The sequence below is a fragment of the Solanum tuberosum genome, unplaced genomic scaffold (assembly GCF_000226075.1).
Source record: "Solanum tuberosum cultivar DM 1-3 516 R44 unplaced genomic scaffold, SolTub_3.0 scf00134, whole genome shotgun sequence".
Classification (NCBI taxonomy): Eukaryota; Viridiplantae; Streptophyta; class Magnoliopsida; order Solanales; family Solanaceae; genus Solanum; species Solanum tuberosum.
This window is the reverse complement of record NW_006239062.1, coordinates 1,360,120-1,384,711: the sequence shown is the minus strand read 5'-3', so window position 1 is coordinate 1,384,711 and position 24,592 is coordinate 1,360,120. Positions and strand designations below refer to the sequence as shown.

The window sequence follows — 24,592 nt, the reverse complement described above, 5'->3', positions numbered from 1 at the left end:
TTCTTACCAAACAAGCATAATATATTTTAAAACAGTTATAATACATATATATTGCATACATAATTCACTTTTAATACATATTGCAGATTTATCATAGTATTGTTATATATTGTTATAAATAAAAAGTATCGCTAAAATCAGTAATTGTTTATTAAAAGGTACCTATTCAGGTTATTTTTCAAAAAAAGAATATTTCTATTAAACCCACCAAAAAAAAATGATTCCAATAAATACACCAAAAACTAGAATAAAAGGATATTCTCGACGCCAAAAGTAAACAAAGGGTAAAATTGAGTTATTTATGATAGTTCAATGGCAATTTTGCCCCTTTTGTTGCCGCAATGAATTGTCATGTCAACAATAAATGACTTATGTAGACATACATTAATTTGGAGGGCATTTGTTGTCCAAGAAATAGACGGGGGATTTTTTTTATGCCAAAAATAAACAGAGTGTAAATGTGAGCTACTTCAAATAATTCGAAGGTATTTTTGACCCTTTTCCATAGAAAGAAAAGAAAAGAAAAGAATTCGTCATAATTTTAAACTCACACAATGTAGTTCAAAGATGTTCTCAATAAACACTTGAATAAATAACGAATTTTCCTTTTACGAGATCCTAAAAGACAAAAATCCTCCATGACATATCAAGAAAAAGAACTGATCTCTATCAAAATCATATTGCACAGATTCTGTTTTTGCCTTCACCAATTTAAGATCTGGCCTCAACAAAAACCTTATTACATCATTTAACCGATCAAAATTTCTTAGCAGCAAGAATGATGCCTACATAATTTTAAAGACGCAATTATTTTCACTATGATACAATTAAATAACAAACTACATGACAGTAGGAAACAGAAAGGGAAAAAAAGAATTAGAGTTTTACTGAACTCAGTAATCTCTTCTCCTACTAGTGACAAGGTCGTTACTGATAACATCCTCTTCATTTTCACATTGTTGCAGAAATTCTCTGTAAGACTCGTCATAAGCAGTAGCCATTTGCAGATAATTAATCGCATCCTTCTTGCGGCCAACATTGATCAATATACTGGAAAATAATCATGTACCACTTTAATCAATTGTAGAATTGGAATAAACAAGGTCTTCTAGAACTTGCTTTGAGAATATAAACCATGTATCAAGAATTAAAACAAACATTTACCTTGACAGTAGTACTAATCCGTCATAGTAATGGGCCTTGCTCTTTGGGTCATCTGGCTCTTTCAACGTGGCTATGCGTTCCAGGTGTGCAAGTCCCTCTCCCATCTTACCCTGTAAAGGAAAAGGAATGGTGCAATATCACTATGAGGAACCTACCTCCAGTATATAACTACGACACGAACTATCCTAGATTTTAGGCTTGGCTCAAGAAAGGAGAGCCTTGAGTATCTGCCACTGACCAAGCCCAAAAATATGGCAAGTCAAGCTCATAACACCACAAGGAAAATAGAATTTCGGTCCAACTAAGCTCTGCTGGGAGAGTAACTTAGACAGTCATCATATTTAGAGGGCATAAACATGTCTAGAATCCTTAAATAGTATTGTCCGGCAATTATCTGGAGGTGTCGGTATCCTTTCAGCTTCATCCACCATCCACACAAACTCCAGGCTCTGAGAAATCAGCCGACAACCAACCCACCTTCATATAATTTGCTTGATTCAATCTCAATTTGAGTCCAACAAGTGAGATGAGGAAAGAAAGGGAGTGAGGTTTAGCTAAAAAAGATTTTGAGAGCCGGTATTCTTCAGAATTCTTAATGCTGGAGACCTCCAAAAACTTATGAACAAATTGTGGTCTAGTACGAACTAATTACAGAGACCCTAAAAAGACTCAACTGATCAGCTTCCTCTACATTTGCTTCCTTACACTAAAAATAAAAGTTTATAATACAATCCCACTTATTCATATCAAACATCTGTAAGTAGAAGACACCTTTCGATGTAAGTTGAGGCCAGCTCGTCACATCTTTTCTTGTGGGAATCATCACAGTCAGGAAAACTCACTATGAATCATCTCTACAGTAGAACTTTATCATCAAAATGAGGGGAAACCATTAATGTCTTCTGTTCCGGAACTATAGTAGGTTCTTAGCGTTTCCACCTATTCTTGTGGACTGCTTCCTTGTAACTTCCTTCTCCCTTCAAGGATTGGTCTAAGAAGAGAGCCAAGGACTAATTTGAATTCGCGCTTAGATAAATATAATAAGGAGAGTAAAGTGAACAATTTATCTCTGACTTTCATTGAACAAGATAAAAATGTTTTATTACATGATATCTGCAAAACTAATTTACTCGGTAAGTTGATTGCCCATATCTATAGACAATATGTTTCAACATCATCACAAGCTAACAGCCCATATCTGAGTGTTATATATATATGCCTCAAATTCTTTACAAAGACGTACATCCACTCATTAGCTTTTGATGATCTTCAAGCAGAAACTATTATTTTTTTTGAAGAAGATAACTTAGGCAGAAACCATTATATATGTCTAAAAGTTAGACAAATTGGGCTGAGCTAATATTGCTACTTGTATTAGACATGAACTTCTCCGTCACAACGAGCAACTTTTGATCCATTTTCATCTGAATACTACTCCAATTATTTTACTTCCCCATCAGAAGAAGGCAGTTTTCGGTTTAAATAACCTAAGACTGGGCTAGTAACTTGCATTAAAGACCCCCTGTTTATGAAGCTTGCAATGCGGCTTACAAGTCCGAACCACCCCTCGTTAGGCTTGTTTTCAGGGATAATAATCACTGATCTAGTTTGATCATTCATCATAACCAAAACAAATCTACCACACTTATTGTGCTGAAGTTTAGCTAATTTAGAAATAAAGTAAAGAGAGAACATGAAATGGCTAGGATTTCCTTCAATAAATGGACAAGGCAGAAATACAGGGAGGAACAGTAATCAGTTTGTCTAGAATATGGAGAGGAGAGGGGGGAGAGCAGCTAGGTATTGGGGGAGGCCAGGTTGAATCCTCACTATCATTATATAGAAGAGCAGCAATCAGGCATCAGCAGGCCTTTAGGGGCATGTGGGCTCTATAAGAATAAAACATATTCCCTCCGTTTCAATTTGTTTGTCCTATTTTGACTTGGCATGGAGTATAAAAAAGTAAAGAAGACTTTTGAATCTTGTGGTCTTAAATTAAAGATATGTCAAATGTACCAAAATCTCCTTTAATCTTGTGGTCTTAAACATGTCATGTGGAAAGTTGAAATTAAAGAGTTGCCAAAAAGGAAAGAGGCATACTTTTTGAAACGGACTAAAAAGGAAAGTAGGACAAGCAAATTGAAACGGAGGGAGTATATTGTAACACCCAGAAAATTTTTGAACTAAGACTCGAACCATCCTTTGTTGTGAGTAGGATTTTACCAAGGAATTTAAAATTTCTCAAGTATTAAGGTCTTGAGTTTCAAAAAGAACTAAATTGGAAATAGCAAAATCTGAAATTTTGTAAGTTATGCTTAAGTTATGAGTTTTGAGTCAACTTCAAACAACCATAACTCTCAGTACAGGATGAGTTAGGTGTGCCATGAGATGGAAAATGAAAGGTCTTTGAATTATCTTTCCAATGCCACCGAGTTTGCTAAGTTTCGAGGTCGAATGAGTGAGATATGCCTTTTTGAAGTCAAGCTGTCTAGTTAAGGAAAGTTACCCGAAAATAGTAAGGGGTATTTTGGTCTTTTCCTTTCCCAATCAAATTTAATTCGTTTTTAGTAAGGGTTTAAGGGTCTAATCCGATTAGGTTCAGTTTTATAATCCTAATATATGCCTAGGGTTTTAGTTGAGAGTTCAAGAAGAGAAAAGAAGAGAAAAGAGGAGAGGATCAAAACGTTCGTCGAGGTTCTTGAGTTTTATTGCAGATTTTCGCAATGGGTTTAATCCCTAAAAGTTATGTAAGCTTCCATAGTGTTGGGTTCGTTCACCCACACGCCAATCATGAGTTTCTTTTGCGAATCTATCCATAAATATTGAGCAATTTAATTTCTTGATGAGTTCTTGATAAGTGTTCTTGAAGTTTCCTTATCAATTAAGTTTTGATATATGATTCTACTTGGGTCAACCTCAAACGATCATATCTCTTAGAATATAAAGAGTTACGTGAGCCATAACCTATTAAATTAAAGGTATTTGAATCTACTTTCAAACGCCACCAATTTCGCGTCAATCCAATTTCTGAGTAAAAAGTTATGACTATTTTAGTAACCTATACAGTGCTGTTACGAATTTAGCTGACGGAAAAACATTATAAAGGGTTTTTTTGTTTTTTACCTCCAAGAAAACCCTAAACGAATTTATTGATTAATAAAAGGCTCAAAACAATCAGATTTTCATCTTTTAGTCTATCATTCTCTTCTCTCTCAAACCCTAGGGCAAAACTCTAAGGAAAAATCGAAGTAGAAAACTCCATTCAAGATTTTTTCCATCTTTTTCAAGATTTTTCTTCAAGGTAAGTTTTTCTCCAAGAATTCCATTATTTCCAACTCAAGTTTCTCCATACAATTATGAATCACTAATGAAAATCATAAATCTTAGCCATAGAGATTTCAAGAAACTAATTCAAGAATCTCAAGAAAGGTTTTCTTGATTGTTTACCTTCAAGCTAGGGTTTCAAGACTTCTAATCAAGTTCTTCTTCAAGATTCTTTAAGAACCTTGTTTTTTCAAGTATGTAAGGTTATCATAGTGTTGGACTAGTTCGTCCTCACGCCCTATATCTTCTTTCAAATCAGTAAAAGAGGAATCTAGGATTCTACCCCCCTAAATTTGAGTATTCTTGAGATAATTTGATTTGAGTTCTTGAGTTCATGGTTCTTTTAAAAATTCTATTTCTAATTATTGAGTTTCCATATTTTTATTGAGATCCTTGAGTTGTTTTATTCATGTCTATAATTCAGCATGAACCCTATTTTGAGTTATAAATCTTGAGAAGTTTTTCAAAGCCAACACTTGAGTTTTAAACTGAGTTTTGAGGAAGTAAGTATGAGAATGAGAAGAGTCGTATACATGAGTTTCATATTGTTATTTAGACCCCTGAGACAAGTCGTTCATGCCCATAAATCCCACATGAACTCCATCATTTGAGTATCTTTAAGAGGAGTAGTAACTTCAAGTTCTAAGTCTGGAGTATTGAATTCCTAATCATTTTGGGATTATATTCCTAATCATGGGGCTACTACACGTTACCCATGAAGGTCCTTGAGTTGAGTAGTTCATGCCCATAATTCCGCATGAACCCTATGAGTCGAGCAGTCTTGAGATGAGAGGTATCATTGAGACCTTGAGTTAAGTAGTTCATGCCCATAATTCTGCATGAACCCTCCGAGTCGAGCATTCTTGAGATGAGTAGTATCATCGACCCCTTAAGTTCTTGAGTTGTTGAGTTCCAAGTATTGAGTTCTATGCATGGTTATTGAAATCCTTGAATTGAGTCGTTCACGTCCATAATTCGGCATGAACCCTATTTTAAGAAGATTTTTTACAAATTGTTTTATAACTTGTTTTAAAGACTTGAGCACTGAGTTGAGGAAGAGTAGAGTTGAGTTCATTTTCTTTAAAATGATATATGGGAACTAAGTATTCCCAAGAGTAAATGTTTTTACATTTAAGATGAGAGGAAATTGAGATTTCCAAAAGAGTTTTGAGCAGTTTGAGTACCATCTCTTTTAAGAGAGATTTTTGAGTAATAAATCTCAAAACACAGAAAGAGTTAATGTTTTTAAACATATGAGCTAGTTATATTTTGGGAGTAGCATTGAGAACCGATATTGGGGAGAGTTCAAACAACTCACAGCCCCCATAAACCATGTAGCCACCGTGGGTAGAAAGGATCATACTTTTTAGATGATTCCTTAATGCTTTTTAGCATAGACTAGTGGATTCACTTAGTAGTAGGTCTTATACCCCTGGCAAAGTATAGGACAGTTCTGGCAGCGTGGATGAGACGTTGTATCATCACATAGCTCATAGTGATGATTGTCGGTTAAAGAAACTCCCATAGAGATATTTTGTATTCTTATATACATAGAGTTTATCTTGTATTTTCATATACAAATAGAGTTATTTTGTATCCTTGCATACAAACTGAGTTATTATTGTATTCTTAAATAAATTGAATTGCTTTCTACTGTTTTAAAAGCTTTCCATATATTGCATCTTTTATTGTTGTTTTATATTGAGTTGAGTATCCAGAGTCGAGTATCTTATTATTGAGTTGTTCCTTCTTTAACTGAGTTGAATATCTCCTTATTGAGTTGAGTCTTATTTTCTCTGAGTCGAGTTGAATCATGCTTCTTTGAGTTGAGTTGAGTAAGTTGAGAAAAGATAAGTATGTTTCCTTTTTATCAAGTTCAAGCCTATGTTTATGCTTTAGAATTCCCTTACATGCTCGTACATTCCACGTACTGAGCCAGTTGACCTGCATCGTTTCATGATGCAGATACAGGTATTCAGGATCATCAACGGGCATTTCGTTGAGGTCATGTGATATTCTAGTCAGCTTTGGTGAGCCTTCTTATATTCTGGAGGATTTTACCTTTACCTTACAATTAGTAGTTTTGAGATGTCATGGGTCTTGTCCCGATATCTTTCTATAATAGTAGAGGCTTCATAGATAGACAGAGTTGAAGAGTTTTCTGTATTTACTTTCTTTTGAGTATTGTTCAGACTTTCTTAAAGTTCACTATTGGACGTTCAATGAATTTAATTCAATTTTAAGCTTTTGCATGCTTGAGTTAGTCTTCCGCTTGTAGTCAGGGTTCGCTTGGGGGTCAGCAATGATTCTTGAGTGCCGGCCACGTCCAGGGTGTAGATACCTTTACCTTACAATTAGTAGTTTTGAGATGTCATGGGTCTTGTCCCGATATCTTTCTATAATAGTAGAGGCTTCATAGATAGACAGAGTTGAAGAGTTTTCTGTATTTACTTTCTTTTGAGTATTGTTCAGACTTTCTTAAAGTTCACTATTGGCGTTCAATGAATTTAATTCAATTTTAAGCTTTTGCATGCTTGAGTTAGTCTTCCGCTTGTAGTCAGGGTTCGCTTGGGGGTCAGCAATGATTCTTGAGTGCCGGCCACGTCCAGGGTGTAGACTCAGGTCATGACATATATAAAAATGGAAGATGAAGGATTGAGGAATTTCAAGCTAAACATACTTCAAACATACTGTAGATTCTGAGGAATTTCACAAACATTTGAATAGAAAAGAGAACTAAGATGAAACTTCTAGCAACTACAACCCCAGAGGAAAAGGAAGAGGGAAATTTTGTATAGAAACCTTCTCATCTGAAAATCCATTTAAAATTATACCACAATAGAGTTTCAATAGTCCAACCCACTCAAAGTGTACCAAAATAAATCCCCTACATGCATGGGTTCTCTATTGTCGTCAGTCCGCCATGTCATATGGAATCAGGTAAATGATGCAAGGTACTCAATATCTGTGACTAGAATTATTATTGATTTATGTCAAGTAAATATGGTGTCTGAGATGAACTTGAATGGAGTGGTCAGTGAGAATTCATATAGCCGATCCCAATTTGATCGGGATCGAAGCATAGTAGTTGTATTTATAAGTCAATCATCAAGCCAAGTTCTCAAAACACCATTACCTGCCGTATACAGGCAACACCTGCCCATTGAGATGATAGAATCAGCAGATCAACATCCTCAATTTCCTTTTGATTCTCCTTTAGCAGAAGCTGAACTTGCAGAAATTGACTTTGATCAGTAACAAATCAACTCTGCTGGATTATAGCAGCCAAGTTAAGTTCACTTAAAAAAATGAAGTTTTCTGCAGAGTAAACTTCATACTGCATAAACTTTAAAAGGTCCCAAATATAGAAAAACCGATTTGACTTTCCCAAGTTCAGTCACCCTTTCCATGAACTGAAATTAATAACGTTCAGGAAATTCTTAGTCCATGAAAGCAAATTGATATTCTTCATCAAGAAGATCAGTAAGACTTCAAACTCAAACCTTAGCAATAGTACGTTCCAAGTATTCAGTAGCTTCTGGTAAGGAACCATCTTGCAACAGTGTCTGGCCAATAATAAGCAAAGCTCGAACATTCTCGGGATCCTTGGCAATAGCAAGTCTGTAACACATATATTAAAAAGAGGATGCTACAGGGAAGAAAAGAAAAGAAATGAGGCGGTGAGGATTGCTTTTATTAGCGGAGAGAAATACCGTAGAAAGGACATAGCTTCATCTTTACGTCCTCCTGCTAAGTGTTTGATCGAAAGCTGATGAGGTTTCAACAAACAAAGATTTAGAAAGCAGCAAGAAAAATTCAACATTTCAAGTCTCAATATCAGGAAAAAAAATAGTTACTAACATTAACCAATTCTTGAGGTGATAGGTTCTGGACAGATATTTTGCTCTGATTATTTGATGGATCTATTTTGATTTCTCCAGGATTAACCAACTCTTTCGGATGTGCAGCTTCTAATTGAGGATCCTTCTGAGGTAGCCCCAGTTTCTTGCGAACATCTGGATGCTTTAGAGATAGTTGCTGTATATAAAAAGGTAATGAGTTCTTAGAAATTATTTTTTTCCAAAATTCACCACACCCATTGATTCATGAAGACGTGCAAAGTGCAACCTTAAGAAGCAACATTTTTTAACCACCTCTATTGGACAAGGAAAAATTTACAAAAGAGAATGCCAGCTATGTACGATTTGCTAGACAGACTGTGTCTAGAGGGAGCGGAAGTAAGAAAAAGAGGAGATCATAGACATTTTCCAAGGGAAGTTTGAAGAAAAATTTCTATCTTCATTATCTAGTAGTTCATCTATCATGCTCTCTTTCCACGTTAGGAGGAGTAAAAAGCAAATTTGAAACTTAATGCCTTTTGTGCAATAAGACCTCTTGGCATCCAATGCATAACACGAGAGGTTACAAAAACTTCCTACTTCAGCATTTATCCGCATTCCCAGTCAAGCAAGAAATAAAGTTGGGATGAGGAGCCTTAGTAAGAATACTTCAGAAGAGATACCTGAATAACAGTCATCGAACTATTGGTAAGCCAAAACACTAAACTCCCCTGAAAAATAGAAAAATAAACAAAAACTTCATGTCATGCACACAATCCTTTGTCAGATATATCAAGATAGAAGGGCAAGCGAATGAGTCAGAAAGACAATGCAATTATTTTATTTTTCAACCCCCTCTCCAACCCAACACCAAAAATTTTAAGAAGATTAAAGAAAAAATTAGTGACCCATCTATGTTAATATCTATTTGTATGTGATCAGTCCACCACTGCTACCATTCTTTCACATAAGCCTGACAGACAACTAAATCAAGTTGCTCCATCCATCATCAACTTCAAAATCCGTAGGGGCTACTATTTGTATGTGATCAGTCCACCACTGCTACCATTTTATATTGTACTATTGGGGTAGTCTCGTCAGGTCATATTTCAATTGGAAACTCATTAACTTCCAAAGCCTCTGCTTTCACCAATTTCAAACAACCATTAGATGTACCACTAGTTCATCACGATATCAATTACATTAATTGCATCTCTTATACCTAGTACAATCCATCTCTGAGGCTACAAAAAAAGAGAACAGCTCGCAAGAGAAACTAACCCTATCAAACAAAAACATTAAATCATGATATACTACTTGCAATCCATCCAATTATAATATGGTTTGAGTCTGTTAACTTTATAAGAGCAAGAGATAGGCCCATAGAGCTGCAAATTACAATGACAAAAATCTCATACAGTGCCAGAAAGCTTAAGTAGACATATTCAAGCTAGACATGATGCAAACCACCTAGAAAAGCAAGAACATCCCGACTATTCCAATTCATAGCTGAAAAAACAGTATATTTACAATACCATAAACCCTTTTTTTCTTAAATCGAGAAAACAATTTTAAGATAAAAAGGGGTCACAAAGAATGGACACAAAAGTCAAAAGTGTGCCACCATTAACAACTTTCAAGAAAACAATGACTCCAGCTATTGTTGAGACCAATAAATTAACAGGACATAAACCAGGGAAACCAACATAAACAGTTCAAAGATCAAAAGCCAGTTTCCTTCTTCAAGTTAACTTTAAATTGGACCACAAAGCTCAAAATAATAAAGGCAAACATGGGATGCCAAGTTTAAACATAAAAATGGACAAATCCTACAGCACATATTTTGTTGGAATCAAATGGTTGATTACCTGGGGCATATTGAACGTAATAAATAAAATGGGTAACGTCAGGACTCCCAAGTACTTCTGGTAGTACTGTAACCAAAAAAAAAAGAAGCAAAAGTGTTAAGACTTACATCTCAAAGTTATCATCAGGAAAACAGAAAACTATTGATAACATACTAATGATCTATGTTGCTCGGACACTCCAAAAATGATGCAACACCCGTGCGGATCTTTAAAAAATGCACTACTTTTGAAGGATCCAACACGCACTCGTCGACATTTTTGAAGAGTCCGAGCATCATAGCTAATGATCACTAGTATCTTGAGAGGATTCCAGAATTTAGAGTAAGGGGGTTTAAAGATGTACACCATGTGTGTTTAAAGTTGTCCTTTGTTCTGTGTTGAAGGTTTATGAGCCTAAATTTGAGAGTTTTTCCATAACATCTCACACGTTCATGGACATCAGATTTGATTTATTAATATCTTAACAAAGATTTTTTTATTTTTGAAGAAGTAAGATGCTGTATTTGAAAGGCATCAAGGAGATGCAAGTTACATACACAAAAACATGGTTAACTCCTGAGAACAAAAACACCTATCTAATCAGGGAGTTAGCCACAAGCAAAAGCCAAAAGAATGGTCGCTGAGCCTTATTGACGAAGCTAATGAAATCTAAGAGGGGTAATATATCATTAACAGGGGATAAATTTTTCCAATGGAAGAGGTTAATAAGGCAAAAGGATTGTTATGGTCCCTTGTTAAGGATCTAGTTACGGGACGTTGCAATATAAAATCTGAAGTTTTCTTGTTTCTACCTATGGTGCTGGTTCGTTAAGAGAGAACCTGCAATCTCTTGAGTTTAAAGTACTCAAAAACTTGACTAATGTTCTGCTTATCATTTCATTGAATGAAAATAACACTAAATACAACACTAGTGGATTAACCACCCATCTAAAAACAGGAAGTAACTTCCTATTACAACTGAAATGAGAAAGTGGAGGAATAACCTCCTTACTGCAACAACTGCTACCTAGAAATAGGAAAATAATAACTAAAAAGCTGTAATACTCTACTACAACACTGCTGGACAGAAATCTACTTTCGAATTTCCTTAAATCTTCCATGTGTAGACCATTGGTAGATTAAAAGGGTGCTAACATTACTCCCCTCTTCAGATCGCGCTTGCCCTCAAGTGCTAAGTGTGGAAAGTATTAGTATTTCCCCCTTTTCCAACAAATTCTTCCTCATAGTATATAGAGTCAATCCAAAATAACTTCTTGCACTGATGACCTCTAGTGAATGGTTCATCGCAGTTGAAACAAAGTCCCTTAAGTCGCCTTTCCTCCATTTCAGATCTGGTCAGTTTCTTCACAAATTTGACATGTTGAGGTGAGAAATCTGTTGTCTTTGATTTGCAAGCATCTAACACTTGCGAACAAATGGGTTGTTCCTTGCGTTCATAAAGTTGGGATAAACTCATCGCCGTAGCCAAATCTGGAGGATTATGCAACTCAACCTCAATTGCTATATAATCAGTAAGACCGCTGATATAAAGTTCAATTTTTTGTGACTGCGTAAGTGTACCAGCCCGCAAAATTAACTGCTCAAATGTTTCTTGGTAATCTGCCACAGACCCAATCTGGCGTAACTTAGCCAATTCTCCCAATTTCTGACTTCTGATTGGTGGCCCAAAACAAGAATTACAATGACGTTTGAAGTCATCCCAAGACAGTTGAGGCAGATCTGTCTCTAATTGCAGAAACCAAAGTTGTGCATTGCCCTCCAAATGAAAAGAAACAAGTCCAACTTTTTCTTCTTCCAGAGTTTGTTGGTGTCGAAAGAAGTGTTCACATCTGTTCAACCATCCCAAAGGGTCCTCTTGGCCATTAAATCGTGGGAAATCGAGTTTTGTATGTCGAGGAATGATGAAACTTCCTCCTGCTTCTGATCCTGACCCTCCAACAACTCTTTTTTTTCCCCTTCCAACCATGATCCTGACTGATATGTTCAGTTGAATCAAAATCGACCTTAGAATTTACTAAATCATGTGTGAGTGCATCCAAGCGAGCATTTGTTGCTTCATGTCTGGCTAAATTGGCTGCACGTTCTTCTTGGAACAAATTCACTAATTCTGCTAGTTGATGTTGAATTTGGTCTCCCATAACTCCCGTCTCTGATACCAAGTTGTTATGGTCCCTTGTTAAGGATTTAGTTACGGGACGTTGCAATATAAAATCTGAAGTTTTCTTGTTTCTACCTATGGTGTTGGTTCGTTAAGAGAGAACCTGCAATCTCTTGAGTTTAAAGTACTCAAAAACTTGACTAATTTTCTGCTTATCATTTCATTGAATGCAAATAACAGTAAATACAACACTAGTGGATTAACCACCCATCTAAAAACAAGGAAGTAACTTCTTATTACAACTGAAATGAGAAAGTGGAGGAATAACCTCCTTACTGCAACAACTGCTACCTAGAAATAGGAAAAATAAATAACTAAAAAGCTGTAATACTCTACTACAAACACTGCTGGACAGAAATCTACTTTCGAATTTCCTTAAGACTTCTATGTGTAGACCATTGGTAGATTAAAAGGGTGCTAACAAGGATTTCAAACTGCTAATCCAAAAATGAAAGATGAATTGTATTTTGAACTTGCATTTTGGGTGTCAAGAATTTTGTATAGAGGAGGCTGACTCCATACCAGACTTTTTGGAAGCCTTGTGAAATATATAGGTCTTTTACTTTCTGTTCTAGAGTGGCCAGGCCCAGCACTACCTTTATGTTGATGAATAATACGTTAACATTATCAAAAAATAATTTTATATTTCTAGATACTTAAATTATATTTCAAAGGATTGAAAAATCGATATCCGAATGCACTTCACAAATTCTATGATTTGATACTCGTACTCCAAAACTAGTCATTCTTTTTGGATAGGAGGATAGAATCTTGGGTAAAAGGACAAATATACCCCCGAACTATCGTAAATGGTATGCAAATACCCTCCGTCATACTTTTGGGACATAGGTGCCCCTACCGTCCAAAAACTAGAGCATATATGCCCTTCACTCTAATGGAAGACTAAATAGGGACACGTGGCACAATCTTATCCGTCGATCCGATATTTAATAAATGTTGGATCGGTGGATAAGATTATGACACGTGTATGTTCGTTAGTATAAAGGGTATATATGCTCTAGTTTTTGGATGGCGGGGGCACCAATGTCCCAAAAGTATGACGGAGGGTATCTACATACCATTTACGATAGTTCGGGGGTATATTTGTCCTTTTACCCAAGATTCTATCCTCCTATCCAAAAAGAATGACTAGTTTTGAATCTTTTAGATTTTCTCAAATTCGTCGGATAACTGTGGTAATAAGATAATCGATAAGTTAAAGATGTACCTCTACAAATGGAGTTTGAATAGAGATTGGTTCAGTCCCTTTATTACGCAGAAAATGACGAAAATCACTTCTAGATCAAAGTATGAGGATATATCACATAAATTTCTGACAGATAACTGACCTTGGCTATTAATCCCACGGATCCACTCATTTTTTCAACTGAAGATTTCTGAAAGGATACCTGGTAGAAAGAGAGAGATCATCACTATCAAAAAGCATGGAGAAAAAACATCTCGAATATCACTTAAATAAGAAACTAAACCAAGCTCACTATACTATATACTCGAATACAGAAACTTCTTCCCTCCCCCCCCTAATATTCCCTTCCCATTTACAAGACAAAAGTTTGTAAAAATTGTTTGGTGCGTAAGGGCAGGGGAAATTTCGAGAAAAAACTTCTTTTAAATGTAACCCCCTAGATGTTTACTGAAAAAAAAATGTAACCCCTTGATGTTTTTCATTCTTATTTATTTATATTTTTTATCACGAGTAGATAACACTATTTGGTGTAGCTAACCATCATATCATGTTTTTCAAATTTCGAAAACACACGAGTTACTTTCCAATAAAGTGAAGTCTCCTAATTGAATCCCATCACCAATAATTAGCCAACTACCTATAATATTCTTCCCACTTTCCTCGTTTGCTTCTTTCCCTTTCATCCTTTGGTTGATTATCTTTCTTCCTCATTCCCAGCCCCTTTTATTGGTGATATTCTTTCTCTTTCGCTTCACATTTGACGTCACACTATCAGAACTTTTATCCATCTCATCCTCCAAAAACACATTGTTATTTCCCCAGGTCAACCTTCTCTATTCTTTACAACCCTCAGCCACAAGAAATACGGGTGCTATCAGATAAATCTTTTCCATTGTACTATTGCATCCTTTTTTGGTGAAACCGAAAGGCTTGGGCAGTTGAGTGGAATGAAAATTAAATTATGCCTTTAGATGGACCCTGTTCCAGTCTTATCTCATACACTGAAAATGTAACTTACTTGAACTAGATTTTGCAACTGTGACTGTGGTGTGGATACTCAGCCTTGTCTTAGGCATGCCTTTAGGCAGGGAGTTCAAAGAGGTAGAGATGTGGGATAGAATTATAGAGAAGTCTAAAAGGAAACTAGCCAAATGGAAGTCACAGTACTTATCTTTAAGGGGAAGGGTCACACTGATTAATTCAGTCTTGGATTCCTTGTCCACCTATGGGATGTCTTTGTTTCTCATCCCGGACAGTGTTGTGGAAAAACTTAACAGATTAAGAAGGGATTTTTTGTGGAGAAGGAATAAAGAAGGAAAGGGTTGCAATCTACCCCCTCCATTCCATATTCATTGAATTTTTGAGGTGTTTAACACCCTTTAAGAAAAGTAGATTAAGACATAGATTGAACATAGTTTTCCATTTTTACCCTTATTAATTATTGTCAAATTTATTGAAGTCATCACATTGATAATCCAAATGAAGGGTAAAACTGGAAGAACACTCTAAAAGTAGTCTTGAAAACTGAACAAGTAAATTAATTAGAAAAATGAAAAATGCCTCAAAAATTCAATTAATATGGAATGGAGGGAGTAGTAAAATGGGAAGTGACTCAATCTAGCAAAGGCCAAGGAGGACTAGGAATAAGGAATCTGAAGACCCAAAACAGTAGCCTTTTGATGAAGTGACTTTGGAGATTTTGTGAAGAAGAGTCCTCTCTTTGGAAACAAGCAATTATCCAGAAGTATGGGCAAACCAACCACTGGTGCTCAAATGAGGAAAATACTACATATGGGGTGGGTGTTTGGAGGGCAATCAAAGCACTATGGCCAAAGTTGCAGGAGAACTCTAGGATTAGGGTGGGCAATGGCCTCAAAACCAGGTTTTGGAAGGATAATTGGCTAGGTGAATCTCCTGCAGGTCAGATTCCCAGATCTCATGATGTTATGTAGGAATCCAGAGATAAATGTTGCTGAATGTTGGTCTAACCATGGCTGGAATCTCAATTTCAGAAGACACCTAAATGATTGGGAAGTGGAAAGGGTGGCTAGTTTGCTAAATGAAGTGGAAATGTTTGCTGGAACCACAATGGAACCTGACAAGCAAAGGTGGAGACACACTACAGAAGGAAGTTTCTCTGTTAAAAATTTGTACAGGAGGAGAATAGTGTTATGCAGGAGGAAGAGCTAAGGATATGGAAGAATGTATAGAAGAATATAGCTCCAACAAAGGTGAGATGCTTCACTTGGCTTGTAGTTAAGAAGGCATGCCTTACTCATGAAGTACTACAAAAGAAGGGGAGAGTAGCGGTTACTAGGTGTTTTTTGTGCAATGAAACAGGAGAGACAAATAATCACCTGTTCCTACATTGTAATTTTACTAATCAAGTGTGGAATCTGTTTTTGAGTCTCACAAAGACAGTATGGACAATTCCAGAGCAGACAGCGGATCTGATGAGCTGTTGGATTAGAAGAGGTGGAAGCATGAGTCAGAAAAAATGGTGGAGGATAATACCCTCATGCATATGTTGGACAATTTGTAAGGAGAGAAATGGAAAGTGCTTTGAAGACGAGATCAAGTCCATTGATGTGAAATGGAACTGCCTGGTAACCTTATGTTTTTGGTGTAAACAGAACTGTATAAAGGAAGTAGAGGAGTTGATTGATTTCCTAGGTACTTTGTAAAGTTTAGATTTGAATCTCACTCCCCTGTTAACATGTTTTTGGTGGTGGCCAGCATTCCTAATGCTGAGGAATACAACAGTACTAATTCTCGAAAAAAAAAAAAAAGATTTTGCAACTGTGACTATAAAAGATGGCTTCTTGAACCAATTGTTAAGGCTTAGTGTGGTACAGAACATTATTCTTCTTCTTTTCCGGATAGCGATGGTGTCCAAGCAACTTGCACACACCTCGACTATTCCACAAAGTACTTGCTACCTCCCACCAACACCAATACAGGGTCACTCTTTTCTTTTTAGAAGGAACACCAGGTAACTATGTCAATCAAGAATTAGGCAGATGGGAAGAAATCACCTAGTGATAGAACATTCTTCAGATTTCCTTTTCCATGAAAAAATCTCACAGAATTGGAGGATATGATTTGGGATTTGCAGATGGAAATGAAAGATCTAGGTTTACATTTTATTTTATGTAAAAATCTAAATAGGAACAAGGTCAGTGATGATTTACCCAACTTGTTTGGAACCGAGACATAATTGTTGTTATTGTTGTATTTTATTTGGAAAAATGCAACAAAGTCATTGCGGAGCCAAATAAGTTTTCTGCCAAATGAAAATTAAAAGGAAAAACAAATTGAATTTCTTCACTGGAAGAAAAATATAAGAATAATCTCTAGTCTCTACCACGTAGCCTTTACAATTGGTTCAAGAATCCACCTTTTTCCGTAACAATTGCAAAAGCTAGTTCAGGTAAGCTATCTTGTCGGGTAGTCAAAGTTGATTAAATAGACTTGAAATAAGTCCATCCAAAGCAAACATAAGAAAACACACCTGCCACTTCCTGATCTGATTCTATCTGCTCCAACAAGTCATTTTAGAGTGTACATTTAAAAGTAATTAGCAATATCCTGAAGACAGTACTGAAACTAAAACCTTTCTTGAGCTAACAAAGAACCTGAAGAATTACTAAACCAGTGCATATATGGTCGCACTGTGCAGGTTTCAGCATCAGACCTAAACCAACCCAGCACCACAAAGATAGAATTTATACCCTCCCTGCACTCACGCACAAAATCCAAAGGGTACCAGTGATGCCTAAGTTGGGTCGCCTTCTTTTTCTCTCTGTGGTACCTTTTTGTTGGTGAAACTTCCAGGACCCCATTTTTTGAAGATGCAAAAAATGGAGAGACAGGGCAAGACTTTAAAACAAAAAAAAAAAGCAGAAAGCATAATATAATAAGGTGAGGCAACTCCACAAGTAATTTTTACTTCTTAACCCATCTGGTTAACTGCTGAACTCAAGTCCTCCAGACAGTTTAAGTCTTTGCTCATTAATCATCCAAACCAAGATGAAGTCTTCCTTTTTCAAAACATTTTACACCACATCTGGGAAGACCAAATTTTACGGAGAAGATCTTATTAGTTGATTGAATACAGACGGCAGGAAGATCCACCTGTCAGTTAAATCTTCGGTTCTCAGGAGTTTTGAGCACCAGAGGGAATCTGAGATTACAAGACTCAATGTTTGGTGGCATCATTGTTTGGGAGAAGGGTTTCAAGCGTTCAAAACCATGCAAGAATAAATTATTATTCCTTGCAACAGTATATCAAAAAGCCCAAAACTATGAAGGGGCAAGGAAGAATTATCAACCATATACTAGCTTTGGAGAAAAAACATATTAAGAAACAAAATTGATGCCGGTATGCAGATATCTCATACTATAGAACTGAAACATTTTTCCCTTTTCCTACTTGCTTCAGGCCTGCCCCAAATAGTAAACAGTATCCAAGACCCACCAACAATTGCAAGGTGAGCACCAAGAGAACATGTCTGAACATAAAGTGATGGTTAACCAGCACAAAATCGATCATGTTGACGATCAAATTCCTAAACATAAGTACTATGGGATAACAGCCCCCCCTCCGAACAGAAAAGGAAAAAGAAATTATAATTGAAAATGTATCTAGTACCAAGGCCAAGAATAAGGTACAGGTCTCTTAATCCCATAATGAAACTCTGTTACCAGTTTTTTTTTTTATGACAATGGAAACCCGCAGCCGCTACCTTTGAGTGCGCACAGGGTAAAACCCCCGCTCCTATGCAATAGCTCGCAAACCACATAGGAGAGGTAACCCGCACTAGGCAAGCCTGGTGCGACGAGCTCGACCCAGAAGGCAAACCCCTTGCTTTCGCTGGCAAGAGACCTCCAACATGGAAGTCCCAAGCTCAAACCACTGGGCCACCCCGAAGGGTTGAAACTCTGTTACCAGTTACCACAAAGAAAGACAACAACGAAACAGAAAGGCAGTAAATCTCAAGGTTGATAAAAGCAATATACCTGTATGTTGATATAATGCAATCCCGCAATCAGTAAAGGAAAGACTGGCCCTAAAACACCACTAGGGAACTCGGTCAAGTTCTGGAACCAAAGAATGCCCCCCTACAGAGAAATGAATGGAAATAAGTATCATCAAGTGGACAGAATATTTAAACTCACGAGAGTTTCAAAGCTTTAAAAAATTTCATATAGATACAGGAATCAGACTACTACTCCCTTTGTCCCAATTTATGTAGCCTTTTCCTTTTTACTCTGTCCCAAAATGAATGTCACCTTTCTATAATTAGAAACAATTCAACTTTAAAATTCTCCTTTTACCTTTAATTAAATGATTTATAGTCACACAAATATCTAAGGTTTGTTTTAGACCACAATTTTTAAATGTCTTCCTTTTTTAAACTGTGTCAAGTCAAACAGTGCCACATAAATTGGGACGGAGGGAGTAACTAAAGCAATTTAGTAAGAAAAAACTATATACTTTTTTCTAATAAAGTCCAACCAATTAGGTAAGAAAAAATTATATACTTGGCTATTAAAGTCCTTTATAAAAAATGAAATTCTCTCTCAACTACTCTATTCATAGAGAAAAAAAGAGTGAAGAGAACAGTTAGGACTTGTATAGAGGGAAGTGGGTGAGAAAAGAAATGATTTCTGCTAGAGGCAAATCTGGAGAATTCATGGTACAACTGAGTGGAGTTTTGTGAGAGTTCATGGACTAGAAGGTGAGAGTCCAAAATAGAGAGTCGGGACAATGATTGACTGTCTGGGGTAGGATGTAACATGGGTTATAAAAGGAATTTCAAAAAGATAAGGTTCCCTAAGGAAAGCGTGGGACGTGAGACACATTCTGAGGCAAGGGGATGATCTTAAATTTTATTACTATCACCAACTAGTTGACTTCCCTCACACAGGTATCAGATTTACTAGGTCCAAAGTGTGGATTCAACACCAAATCAACACTTGAGATCTTGGTGTAGGCGTTTAATAGGTCTAAACATCCTAGCAGCCAATGAAGTTCTTGGCTGGAGATTGAAATCAGGAGAGTTTGGGATCAAATGGGTTAGATGGATCAAGTTTTGCATCAAAATTGTCAGATACTTGGTGCTAGTCAATAGAGAGCCAGTGGGGTTTTTCACTCCTCATAATGAAATTAGACAGGGAGATCCACTCCCTCATTTTGTTCATCCTAGACATGGAGGGTGTAAGCAAAATGATGGAAGAGCAAAGGAAAGAGATCTAGGGTGTCAGGGTTGGCACAAATAGTAAGACCTTGACTTTTTTTTCCCGATGAAATAAGAAGGATATTATTAACAAAAAGCATCAAGAAGATGCAAGCATTACAAAGAGATTATCCGCTCCCACGAAGGCAAAAAAAAAAAGCTATCACAATGATAACATAGATCTATGGAGCTGATAAATTCTAGGAATGATTCAACCCAGTGTTATGAAAGGCGCTCGCCTTTCGCCTTTGGCGACAAGGCGAGGCGAGGCGAGGGGTCATCGCCTTTTTCCGGCGAGGCGAGGCGACTTCAGAAAGGCGTGCCATGGCGATGGAAAGGCGTAAGATGACGTGGTGTGGCGATGCAATAGGCATCGCCTTTTTATCTTTTTGTTTTTTTAAGGTCTGACTTAATAAATAAAAGCCAAAATTAGGGTTTTTTTTGGGTATTTTTGCAAACTTGACCTTCGCAAGACGCTCCTCCTCTTCTCCTCCTATTTCGCGATTGCTACTCCTTCGTGGAGACTTCTTCGCGAATCGCAATCGCGACTGCTGCTCCTTCTCAGGTACGAAATCTTATCTCTAGTTCTTCTCTTCTTCTCTTCTAGTTCTTTTCTTCTTCTCTTCTAGTTCTTCTCTTCTTTTCTTCTCTACTCTCTAGTCTCTACTCTATTTTTTTTTGGTGGAACTACTCTATTTTATTTTATTTTGGGTGGAACTACTCTGTTTTTCAGTATTTAGAGTTTGAGACTATGCTTGGTTCTGTACTTCTGTGGTAGACTGTAGTGCTCTGCTCACTGGGCTGGAATCTGCCTATATTTTTTAAATTAAAAATTTGATCCTTCTTTAATTATTTCTTCCCTACTTAATTTAGTTTTATACTAATTAATGTAGTATTTACTTGTCCATAAATAGTGAATTCAATGACGTGAGATGCTAACAAAAAGAGGGACATTGCTAATGAATGTTATTGTTATTGAGATTTTGGATATTTATATATGCAATTAAATATTTTACATTTTTTGTATTAATTGGCGCCTCAATTCAAAAAGGCGAGCGCCTCGCCGCTCGCCTCGCCGCGTGGCGAGGCAGGCCCTTGTCGCCTCTTGCCGTCCAAAACACTGATTCAACCTTAATTACAGAGGAGTGGTTGACCCAACTAAAAGGACTAATTAAACATCTAGCCTTAAGAGAGGAAATGGGAGTTGGGATGCTATCAGAACACCTTTTGTTCCCCTCTATCCATAAGCACCACAAAATACAAGCAGGAACTGAAGACCAGATCATTTTGATGGTCTTCCCAACTTTCCAGGAACTCCAACACACAAAAGCCTCTCTCAAAGAGCTTGGCATGACCCAAGTCAGTCCAAAGAGAGAAAAGAACATGTTCCAAAGGTCTGTGGCAACAGTGCAATGAAGAAACAAGTGATTGAAAGATTATGGGTTGCACAAGCACATGTAGCATCTGTTGGCTATACCGTCTACGGAACTTCCTCCTCGTGAGACATTATCCTGAGTTAAGCAAGAACCATTAAGACTGACCCAGCTGAAACAGATGACTTTAGGAGGCATCTTAGATTTCTAGACAAGTTTCCAGGGCCACAGATCAATAAGTGTCTTCCTTGAGCTTAGATGTTAGTAGCCTTCTTTGACCAAATAGGAGCCATCCATATTACTTCCCCAAGTGAGTCTATCCCTGCTTTGGCTGTGGACTGAGTTGGTCTGGATGGTGGCCATGAGGGCCATAAATTCATCAAATTCCCAGTCATTTAGATTTCTCCTTTAAGTCACATCCAAACATTATCTTCCCAACGCTGAGAGATGGTTGAGTCTGGATTGGAGGCAATCTTAAATATTCTTGGAAATACATTCATAAGAGGGATGTTTCCCAGCTAAGTGTCTTTCCAAAACTGGATGTGCTCCTCACTTCCCACCTTGAGAGTAGCATTTCGATAGAAGACCTCCCACAACTTCCTAATAGCTTTCAAGACCCCTTTGCCATACGGAATTGTGACTTCATTAGAACACCAGTGACGAGTGCTACCAAATTTTGCTTGGATCACCTCCCTCCACAGACCAGTTGTCTCTTGATTATACCTCCAGTGTCACTTCATTAGCATACACTTGTTATGTAATGTCAGGTCTTTAATCCCTAAGCCTCCAGATTGCTTTGGCATGGTGACTTTGGCTCATTTCACAAGGTGGAATTTGTGGTCCTTACTATTACCTTTCTAGAGGGAATCTCTCCTAATCTTGTCAAGATGTTTTTGCACCTTAGCTGGCATAGGGAAGAGGGACAGAAAATAGGAGGAAATACTATCCAAGACACTATTGATGAGTGTTACCCTGCCCCCTAGTGAGAGATATTGTTGCTACCAGGAAGCCAATCCTCCTTCAAGCTTTTCCACAATACCACTCCAAGCCCCAACTAATTTGCAACTAGCACCCAGTGGTAACCCCAAATAGGTAGTGGGAAAAGATCCAATTTAGCAGCACATGATGTCTGCCAAATTCTCCAAGTCAGGGACCTCATTAACAGGGTAGATACTTTTAGACATGTTATTGTGGAGTCCTAATGGCCTCAAAAAGCATAAGGGTGAGATTAAGGTATTGAACTTAGGATTTCTCAACTTCACAGAAGATCAGTGAGTCATCAGCAAACAAGAGATGTGATATAGAGATTGTTAGATCAGAACCACTGCCCACCATAAATCCTTCTAGCCAATGAAATTGTTTGGCCTTTTCTAACATCCTACTTAACACCTCCATAGCTAGAATAAATGAGAGGGGTTATAGGGGATCACCTTGCCTAATGTCTCTCATAGGAGAAAAAAGCCCACAAAACTTCTATTTACTAGTACAGAATACATTACTGTGGAGAAACTGTATTTGATCGATCTAATCCACCTTTCTCCAAACCCCATCTGCCTTAGGATTGAGATAAGGGATGACCGGTTTAGCTAATCAAAAGCTTTCTTTATATCAAGCTTAAAAAGAAGACCAAAGGTACCACTTTTCTGCTTCCAGTCCAAAACTTCATTGGCAATAAGAGTTGCATCATAGATCTGCCTTCCTTGAACAAAGGCATTATGAAAACCAGAGACAACCTCCAATCACCTTCTATAAAACTTTCAGCAAGCACTTTAGCCAGGATCTTGTAAACACTACCAATAAGGCTAATAGGTCTAAAATCTTTAAGTGCACCTTTTCTTTTGGGGTTAAGTGCAAAAAAGAAGCATTAAAGGATTTCACCATGTGACAATTACTATGGAGTGATTGAGGGAACCCAAAATCTCCAGCTTGATAATATTCCAACACTTCTGGTAAAAAGCCATTGAGAAACCATCTGGCCCAGGGCTTTTATCTGAAGCACAAGAATTGATAGTGTTCAAAACCTTTTCTTCGAAAGCTTGTCTAGAGCATTCTTTTCATTTATGCTTAGGCCACCTAAATCCTCAAAAGAAGTTGTGGGCCTCCCAGGTTCATTTTCTGCATTACTTCTTTCACCTGCTCTTTCCTTTCAATCAAGTTATCACCAAACTGTAACCTGTCAATGTGATTGTACCTCCTATGAGAGTTGGCTAGCCTTTGGAAGTTCTTAGTGTTTCTATCTCCTTCCTTCAACCACAAACACCTAGATTTTTGTCTCCATGAAGTTTCCTCTGCTTGTGTTGGGTCTGAATCGCTAGTTTTAATTGTAGGATCTTGTTCTTTTCAATTTGAGACAATACCCTTCCCTTAGTAGCATGTTTTGCTATCAGAAGATCATCCATAACTTTGTTGATTCTTGTACTAAGCTCAAATCCAACTGGGTTGACCCCAAAAGCTTTGCAGGCATTGAACAATAGAATATGTGTTACCTCAAATTTTGTGCTCAAATCCAACAGGATACATGTTACCTCCTACCAAGAATAGGTACCACGTAACTCTGTCCACCAACGCTAAAACAGATGGGAAGAATCACCTAGTATTTTTGTCTACACTAGAATTTGAACCTGAGACCTCATGACTCTCAACCACTTCATTGATCACTAGGCCACACCCTTGGGTGCATAAATATATTAGTTATTCCACCTTTTATCTTGCATAAAATAATACATTGATTTCCACATAACCTATACATGTATTAGTTATGGAGATTTCTAAATTGTCAACCGAACATCAAATTTATTTTATACATGAATAACTTAATTCCTATCTACCTATCAAACGTTGTATAAAAGATCTATGAAAATTAATATAATGGATAACTTATTTCTTATCCAACTAACGAACGACCCCTTAGTGTCTTATAGCGCCTTTCACTTAAGTGATCAATGTTATAATAGAAGCATTACATGACCTTTAACATCTGACAGTTTTGGTGAAAGTTATTGGTTTATTAATAAAGAAATTAAGAAAATAACAAAGAAAAAATATTGTAGTATTGTCAAAGGGAACTATTTTATTAATGACTCAGAGACAAACATTTATAAATATAATTTCTAACTAAAATTAGAAAAACATGTTTAAAAACTTATCAGTAAAATTCAAATAACAAACAAAAAACTATCTCCTAAATTCAAGTCCCATAGGACTCTAATAACATAATTTACAAACCATAAGGGCCTCTTTGGAAAGACGCCCTGGTAATTGGATCTGGTGTAATTGGATTTGGGTGTAATTACATTGTATGTCCTGTTTGGTTGGCCATGTAATTACCTGGTCAACAGGTAATTGGGTGTAATTGGCAAGGTGTAATTACACACTCCAATTCACAAGGGGATACAACTAAAAAAGCTAGTTGGTCCAAAA

General features: G+C 37.0%; 1 protein-coding gene across 7 annotated transcripts in view; it reads right to left on the bottom strand.

Moving 5' to 3' along the window:
- Nucleotides 1–665: 665 nt before the first annotated feature.
- LOC102599172 (ALBINO3-like protein 3, mitochondrial) overlaps nucleotides 666–24,592 on the bottom strand; it is a 36,962-nt gene continuing 13,035 nt past the window's right edge. For 4 of the 7 annotated variants that reach the window (XM_015310697.1, XM_006351856.2, XM_015310702.1 and 1 more), the window contains 10 exons: nucleotides 18,580–18,681; nucleotides 13,703–13,762; nucleotides 10,196–10,261; nucleotides 9,011–9,058; nucleotides 8,350–8,526; nucleotides 8,202–8,257; nucleotides 7,992–8,109; nucleotides 7,625–7,714; nucleotides 1,165–1,274; nucleotides 666–1,050 (listed from right to left, as the gene is read on the bottom strand). In XM_015310697.1, coding sequence (XP_015166183.1) covers nucleotides 894–1,050; nucleotides 1,165–1,274; nucleotides 7,625–7,714; nucleotides 7,992–8,109; nucleotides 8,202–8,257; nucleotides 8,350–8,526; nucleotides 9,011–9,058; nucleotides 10,196–10,261; nucleotides 13,703–13,762; nucleotides 18,580–18,681 — 984 coding nt within the window. In that variant the 3' untranslated portion in view covers nucleotides 666–893. The other 3 variants (XM_015310698.1, XM_015310699.1, XM_015310701.1) reach the window with 3 other exon arrangements.